Below are 8065 nucleotides of genomic sequence, written 5' to 3'. Positions count from 1 at the left end.
GAAGAACAGGGTATACCAGTGCTTGATTAGGCGCCCTATTCTCCAGATTTGAACCTAATTGAACACGTCTGGGCTTAGATGAAGCAGTGGATCAACCAGCAATATCCACACCTCAAGGACCTTGGAGAATCGCAAGCAGCCTATGATGAATTAGCTCGAGTAATTGTAGAGGCGTGGGAGGCCATGCCGCAGGAGAAAATCGACTCTCTAATCAAGTCAATGGATAACCGGGTCAATGCAGTACTACGAGCAAAAGGGTGGCACACCAGATACTAAATCAAGAGTCCCAATTAGGAAATTAGTATGGCTACAATCTTCAGACGTCAGCGAGCATTTTGAGCTATTTTTCATAAAATTCCGACAAAAGTTCATTGTGTAATAGTAAATTGTATAGGATGTAGAACAATTGAGGGTGGGGTGTAAAATATTCGTGGGGCGAGAACTTTTGACCTAGTACGGAGGCGTGCGTTAAAAGCATTTGCTAGCGCCAATTTTTAACTTTGACTTAGTGATATCTAGCGTTCCTCTAGCTCCCATACTAATTTGTATGGCTAACGCAGGATTCGTGGGGCGAGAACTTTTGACCTAGTACTGTAAATGTTACCCGTATGTTACAGTTCAGAAAGACGGTACTTCCCTTCCCCAACAAGTTCCTACACACGTAGCAAATTTTTCTGGCCCCTCATCAGTGGGCGAAATGACCCTGAAACGTCTAAATTTATGCAACAGTCCAAGTACATAGGATCCCCTTGCATCACATCATCCTTTTCGCAGTCAGCATGAGTGGTTCAGAGGGCGAATCGCGCGGTGCCTCGGAGGACAACAATCAGGGACGAACGGGGCTGAGTGGCACAGTGTGCGCTAATACTCCATGATGTGTAATGACGACTTGTCTTTGACTTTGCTAGCTGTCGGCTCTGTCGTCAAAGAAAAACTAGGTGCGACCGGAACAAGCCTCGTTGTGGACATTGCATAAAGGCGGGTGTAGATTGTGAGTACTTGTCGAAGCAAAAGAAACATGGCCTGCGAGCTGGCTATGTGTCTGAGCTTGAGCGGCGATTAAGTGAGTTCTTATGACCTGGGCTTTGAGCACGTGACTGAATGGTAGGGCATGAGATATCGTCGAGCAGGAGCTGCAGCAACTGAAGCAACATCAGACGGAAGCAAGAGGCCCAATCGATGCTGGAACCGACTTCCCTGTATTTTCGCCATGGCCAGCTCCACTGCAGCCGTCTGCCCAAGCCGAGGGAGAGGTGGATTTCTTCAGCGCAATACCTGATCACGTCAAGGACGCTGGTGAAGGCGCCACAGCCTACGAGCTCCAACATCTGTCACCGGCAATGATCAGTAACCTTTGCGAAGTATGGTTCAAGGAGTATCAGCCTTGGTGTCCCATCCTTGATCGGCATCAGGTGGTCGCCAGTCTACAGAACGCATCCTCTCAACCTGGCACAGGCATGGACATCAATTTGAAGGCTCTCCTTTGCCTTACCGTCAGTCACTCCAGCCCGGCCATCAGTTTGGGCTACGATGGACGACGTCGCTTGAGCCGCCATCTTCGATCGGAGGTTATCCTGGAAGCGATGCGATCGTCTCGGAGTCAGTCGCTCCAAGCATTGCTGATCATTGTCATCTACCACTATGGCTATGGCAATCTGTCCGAGGCTTGGAATCTGCTTTCCGTATGCAAGAGAATGTGTGTCAGTCTGGGTCTTCGAAAGCATCTCCTCTCTCGGAGTTTCGACTGGCAAGATGAAGGTTCTCGTATGTCCTGGCTGACGGCAGCAATGGAATCAACCTCGACTCTAGGAGCAAGCTGGGACGTCGAGCTTGCAAGCGTTGGTCAGCCCATCGATAAACTCCCAAGTATGGTAGATGCCGACACCATCCCAACAAGTCTAATCGAAAACCTGAACCTGACAGTCGTAAGCCTCCATCCACTTCACGATTTCCATCGAAACAACCACTCAACACCTCGTCAAGAGTCGACATCCGAGCAACTGAATATCTGCGAACGCCTCTACCAGAACATAGCACTATATCGCCAACATTCGCACTCGGACGGAAGCATCTCCAGCTATGCCTTCGCCGCAGATGGCTCCATCTCTTTCGACCCCAACAAGGTCCTTACAAACATCATCTCAAATACCGCCATCATAGCTCTCTACCAACCATATACTATCCCCATGATCAACAACAGCACCGCCTCCACGCCTCAACCCGGACGACCTCAAACCCAGTCCCTCTCGCTCCAACAAACAGCAGCCCACCGCTGCCTCGACGCCGCTTACGAAATGTCCAAGATCATCTCCACAATCGCCGACGCAGACATTGAATTCATCTGCCCGTTCCTCGGCTCATTCATCTTCACCGCTGCCAGATTCTCACTAGTCTTCTCGAAAATGAGCCCCAGTCCGACCCCTGTCATGGCTTCTCCACTCACGACGAGCAGCCACCATCACGCACAGACGAATAATAACCACCACCACCGACCCTCATCGACCTACGTCTCCGGCAAACGAAGTCCAGGCTTCGACCTCCTCATGCACGCTCTCAACATGTGCGGTCGCCGCTGGCCACTGGCTCGAGCCGCGCTGGTGGAAGATTCCAGCAACACCAGATCTGGTGCGACAGCTCCTTCTGCCTTGGGAATGGATCAAGTTTCGCCCATACCTCCGCTGCCGAGGGAGTTCTATGATCTGAGGTTGTCGGGGCTGGATGTGGATGATGTGTTGCGGGAGTGGGTGGAGAAGATGAAGAGTACGGTTTACGTGGGCAGTTTGAATGGCCCTTACGCTTGAAAAACTTGGGGTTGGGATATTCTTGCATGTTTTGAGGGCTTGGAGATAAGAGGGAGGGGGAGAGCACTGCTTCACTGGGGGCTGACCTACGTCCGAGGATAAAAGCCAGATAGTAGAGGGAGAGAAGAACGCGAGATGAATGATAGGTACCCCATCAGAGCCATGGATGCCAGAATTACTGGAACCCGAATGAGGACCACCGAATGGGCTACTACCCCCCAAGTCAGGTGCAGCTACCTGGCCGTGACAAAAGAGCCAAGGGAGGCGGGCGCATCGTGTTCGTTAGCCCCGACACACATCTCTACAACTCCGTACTCGCATACATACATACATACATACACGGGCCACAATCCCCCCAATTAGGAATATTCGAACGTGCCGGCACGCCTCTCTGTTCGATGCGAGAGCTGCCGGCTCAACGATTCCCCCTCGTACAATCTATGATGTATACATATATGATCTGAGCAGCGAAAAACCCCCTTCTCACCACCACCCCCAAGCACACCAGCATTCTGCGAGGGCAATGACGGGCTTCGGCATTCCATGTCCAAGAATCTCAAGAAGCATCCAACGTAAGTGGTAAGCGGATCCCGGCTACCGGATCCAGGGAAGAGCTCTCCAAAATCCAACTTTAAACATGAAATTTAATTCATGGATTTTGGATCGTGATTCCGGCTAGCGCATTCCTTTGTTTCTTGAAAAGAAAGAGGGAGGAGATGATGATAGGAAATAGAGGCTCTGCTTGCTTTCTTGCTTGCTTGGCGGACCGGCCAATGCATCGAACGAAAAAAAATAAAAAAAATAGACGACATGGACAAAAGTCGAGAAATACGAACCACTCGTCCAAATAGCGGCTGTATAACAGTGGTAATTGTGGTGGTAAGAGTGGTATAGACACAAAATCCCCCATCAGCCGCATCGATCCCCAAAGACCACTGGAACAATGGATGTGCCTCTGAAGATCTCACAACTGTTCCAGCCCCTCACTGCTCGCTCCGCTTCCGGCCCTCTCCTCATTCACCATCCCCTCCGCATCACCCACCTGTTTCCTCTCACTTACTTCTCGTCGAGTGCCGCTCTTCAACCTCGAACGGATGGCCTGCATGCGCAGATTCATGTTCATTGCCGGCAGCGTCAATCCTCGGGGGCCCGCATACCCGTACCGTATCCGTCCTCGTAGTCGTAGTCTGTTTCTTGGTGGTCCATCCTGCCATGGTAGGATCTGCTGTTGTTGGTGGTAGTGGTGGTGCTACGGGTACTGGCACCCCTCCTGACGCTGAAGGCTGATTGTTATTGTAGAGGTTCGGACGAGGAGGAGAGACGGTTGAGGTGGAGGTAGACGTCTGTTCCGTATCTATGGAAGGACAGAGATTGTCAGTATCTATGGATTATCCAGAGGACTGACTTTGTCAGGAGGTAGGGGATGGATATGCTCACCCTTCCATGGAGATCAATTTCAGATCTCCTCCGAAATATCTAGCATATAACCTGGATATGGGTAATCCATATCCAAATCCTGCCATGGGGGCTTTGAAATCACTGGCATTGAAGCTGGGGTCAAGCTCCGGCGTTTGGTCAACAGTCGTGTACATATATGTCCAGACCAGGGGTATGGCGCTTCTAGCTATGCCTCCGCCTTCGTCGCTGATTTTGATGGTGATGTCCTCCTTGCCTTCTGCTACGATGACTTTCGTTACCGGGAAGGCCTCTTTATCCGCACCATGAGTCTCTACCACAGCACGCAGGGAATTTTTCAAAGTCTCGAAGAGCATGTGTGACAGATGGCCCGGGACGTACATGAAGTTGAGGGAGGGAGGACAAAAAAGTTGGACCTTTGGTGCATCGAAAAGGCCATAGTGGTCTTCACAGACGAAGCGGGCATTTTCGATGGCCTCCTCAGCCAGTTCTCGTACGTTGGTTTTGGTACAGATGATGCCTACATAGTTGGGATGCCTGGCGCCTGTCTGATCTGTGAGCGCGATGTGCTGGCCTATTAGCATTCTGATGCCAATGCGAGACATGTAGAAGCGGTCGAGGAAGGACTGGATGGAAGAATCGATCTGCATGCGTTGCCGTTTGCGCTTGTATTCATTTATGCCCTGGGCAACGGTTGTGACCACGCTATCATGCCGTCTTTTTATTCCTTCCAATGTCCGCGCAAATCGTTTATTGTAATCCGTGAGTTCTGGTGGCCAATTGTTGCCGTCGTCTATATGAGCAAAGTAACGTCTTGAATTGGAACTGCCATTTCCATTTCGGTACTTCAACGAGGGGTTTTGGGTGGTCTGCGAGAGTATCTTAGATCCTTTGCTCGATGGGCTGAGAAGGCGGTTCCGTGTGTCCTTGTCCAGCTCGGGACGTTTAAGCGTTGTGATTTCTTCAAACGATTGAGCATACCAGTCTTGCACTTTCTTGATCGAGGGCATCTCGCTCAGGCCATCTGGGAGGGTGCCCAGCTCTTCTACTCGATGCGCCAGACGAATTGGGAGCTCTTCTGAGAGGAACTGTGATGCACGGAAGAGTGTACCTGCCCAATTGCATCAGTCTATGTGAATATGAACCACCGGGAGGAGTCACACCTGTTGACGGCTTTTCACCGAACTGGACCATCTGTCGCAGACTGACTCCCGTCGCCGGAAAGCCAGCATAGTGACTAATTGTGCTCATCAACTTTTCAGACTTCTTCCACGACATCGTGCGGCACAGCTTGGCCCTATGGCCTGTGGGCAGAAGCTTTTTAACCTCTCCAGTGTGGCTGTGGTCCTTGTTGATGCTGAGTTTTCATCATTAGAGAAGTATGACTCCGCGCGCTTGGACGTGGACGAGCTCCGAGATCGCCCTTCACCCAGATACCTCGGTCGAGCCAATGCAGAGAGCTTGGAGGAGTGGAAGAGCAAGTTGAGCAGGTTGAACTGCGACCAGGGTGACGGAAGATCTGGTATCACTATTTCCAAAGGATAGAGAGTATCATGCATGCCTTCCAGGGGCTATGTAGTAAAGGAGAGCGTCATTTGATTGCGCCCAGCTGCTGTGGCCATGGTACCTTGGTAGAAGCTAAAATGGGGGGAAAACGTGGGGGAAACTTTCCGACATAGACAAAAATCATAAATCATAAATAGGAAACATGTGCTTCCGACGTCTCCCCGGCACTATGAACCATGACTTCTGCCCAAGCTCCAGCCAGCTACGTTAATACACTGATACACTGCCCACTGTGATACGGAGTACGGAGTATCGATGGGAGATTTCCTATTCGCCGCCATTAGCACTTCCCATTTGCTGTCAAATGTTTGGTAGCTGCAGCAAGTTGACAAGTACAATGTGATGTGATGGAGGTGTCGCGTGCCCCGGATAACAGCCGGAAATGTCTAAGAGAGGATAGACGATAACAAGCAACATACAACATACAACATACGTGGAGATCAGCGGCTGCGAAGTGTGCTGTAGTTGCTCTTACAGTTGCTCTTACAGTCGAGCATTGAAGTCTGTTTCTGTTTCAATCTCTCTAACCCGCTGTTCCCTTTTGCTCTCCATTAGATCAGTCTTGAAGTCCCATCTCTAGCTCTTCCATGTTCTGCCATTCCATCGGTGGAATTCTCCAGCTTCCAGACTTCCTATCAGACAAATCACCAGACTTCCAAGCTCTGTTAGACGACTCCCTGTTCAGTCTCTTCTGCTTCTTCTCTCCTCTCCTGGTGTTCATTACAGCCTGGAGGGACCCCTGATACTGCGATCACTAAGCATCATGACGAACACTCCCGTTTCTTTACTTCTCTTCAACTTCTCGTCCATGCCTCGTCGTCTTTACAGACATTTCGCAGAGCAGATTGACTCACATCTCACCACCTACACTAAAGCAACCGCCTCACCATGCCTACCTCCCGCCCCAAAGCTATTCTCGATGATGACCTCCCTCCAAAGGAGACTCTGCTCCACCTAAGCATTGGCCGCATCCACTTCCAGATCGACTGGTTAAGCTGGTGTTTCAAGGCACTGGCCTTTTCCGCCCTGGCTGTCTACCTTTTCTCTGCCTGGTGGTTGTTTAGCCCTTGGTCTCCCGCATGGTCTTCTCAGAACACTATGATCCCAGGCGTAGGTCACGAAGCGTTAGAGGAGTGAGTTCACAGCCAGAAAGGAGAGATGCACATCTGACAATGAAAAAAGGTATTTTCATACCTTCTCTGGCAACACTGAATGTGGCATCGGCCTCGCAGATCTCTATGTTCCTCCTCAGAAAGATGACAACGGCAAGTATGCTCGCGGTGCATTCTGCCCGAACCGTGAGAAACTGCTCGAGGCCATGACCGGAGGGGGCAGACATGGCTTTGATGCCCCATACTACCCCAAAGGTACGAAATTTCACTATGTCTTGAACAGACCTGCCACCCACACGCACGCGTCTTGACATTCTCCAAACAGGCTGCCACTACCGCTGGTACAGCGTGGCCGAGATCTGCATGATCCTCGAGCGATTCGACTCCCTCGTCTTCATCGGCGACGACACCCTCCAGCCCATCTACAGCGGCCTCAACATGCTCCTCCGGCAGGACCTTGCCCTGGGCTCTCTGGATCCCTCCTCCGAGCTTAGCCCCTCAGAGCTATCCACAACCTGCCGCTGCGACAACCAGTTCATCAAAGACACCTGCGCCAAACACGCCCTCACATCCAGCGATCAAGTGGCCCTAAGCAGCAACAACAACAACCAAAACCAAAACCCATACCTCTGCTCCCGCACCCCACACGCCTTCCTCTCCATCTCCGGCTCCCCCTTCGATCTCTCAACCCTCAAATCCCTCCGCGCTCGGATCCCGCGCGCCCCAGCCTCAAACTACCACCCCATCCCCATAATCACCTCCCTAACCCCACCCAGCACCGGCAACGACAACGCACCATCCGCCACTCTGGCAACGCAAACCCTCTCCGCCCTCCTCAGCTTCGCCGACGCCACCGCTCGCAAGACGCCCATCCTCTGGCTCAACCCGCCTGCAACGGGCCACCTCGACATCAGCGGCAGCGGCAAACAGCGGAACGGGAACAACAACAACAACTACAACAGCAATAACGATCTCTGGATGTTCAGTGAGGAAATGCAGCGGGTAGCCAGGGAAAAGGACGTAGAGGTGCTGGGGTTGTGGAATATGACGGTGCAGGCGAGCAGCTGGGATGGGAGGCGGTTTGGGAGTTCGGTGGCGCTGGTGCAGGCTATGATGGTGCTTAATTGGCTGAGCCGGTTGGAGAGTTCGTGATGTGTGAGGATGGGCTGG

At 51.7% G+C, this 8065-nt stretch overlaps 3 protein-coding genes across 3 annotated transcripts; 2 read left to right on the top strand and 1 right to left on the bottom strand.

Moving 5' to 3' along the window:
• Nucleotides 1-779: 779 nt before the first annotated feature.
• On the top strand, nt 780-2801 carry EPUS_02675 (uncharacterized protein; the record flags this gene model as incomplete). Its single annotated transcript, XM_007787598.1, has 2 exons — nt 780-854; nt 1158-2801. The coding sequence occupies 2 exons, from the start codon at nt 780-782 to the stop codon at nt 2799-2801; spliced, it is 1719 nt and encodes a 572-aa protein (XP_007785788.1).
• Nucleotides 2802-3765: 964 nt separating this feature from the next.
• EPUS_02674 (uncharacterized protein) lies at nt 3766-5495 on the bottom strand (the record flags this gene model as incomplete). The annotated part of the gene is made up of 4 exons (XM_007787597.1): nt 3766-3900; nt 3959-4155; nt 4342-5328; nt 5381-5495. The coding sequence occupies 4 exons, from the start codon at nt 5493-5495 to the stop codon at nt 3766-3768; spliced, it is 1434 nt and encodes a 477-aa protein (XP_007785787.1).
• A 1176-nt stretch (nt 5496-6671) lies between these two features.
• On the top strand, nt 6672-8047 carry EPUS_02673 (uncharacterized protein; the record flags this gene model as incomplete). The annotated part of the gene is made up of 3 exons (XM_007787596.1): nt 6672-6916; nt 6966-7150; nt 7221-8047. 3 exons carry the CDS (start codon nt 6672-6674, stop codon nt 8045-8047), a joined length of 1257 nt encoding a protein of 418 aa, XP_007785786.1.
• Nucleotides 8048-8065: the final 18 nt, after the last annotated feature.

Source organism: Endocarpon pusillum (assembly GCF_000464535.1).
Source record: "Endocarpon pusillum Z07020 unplaced genomic scaffold C682903, whole genome shotgun sequence".
Lineage (NCBI taxonomy): Eukaryota > Fungi > Ascomycota > Eurotiomycetes > Verrucariales > Verrucariaceae > Endocarpon > Endocarpon pusillum.
The sequence above is the reverse complement of the archived record's forward strand: the minus strand, read 5'-3'. Positions and strand labels throughout refer to the sequence as shown.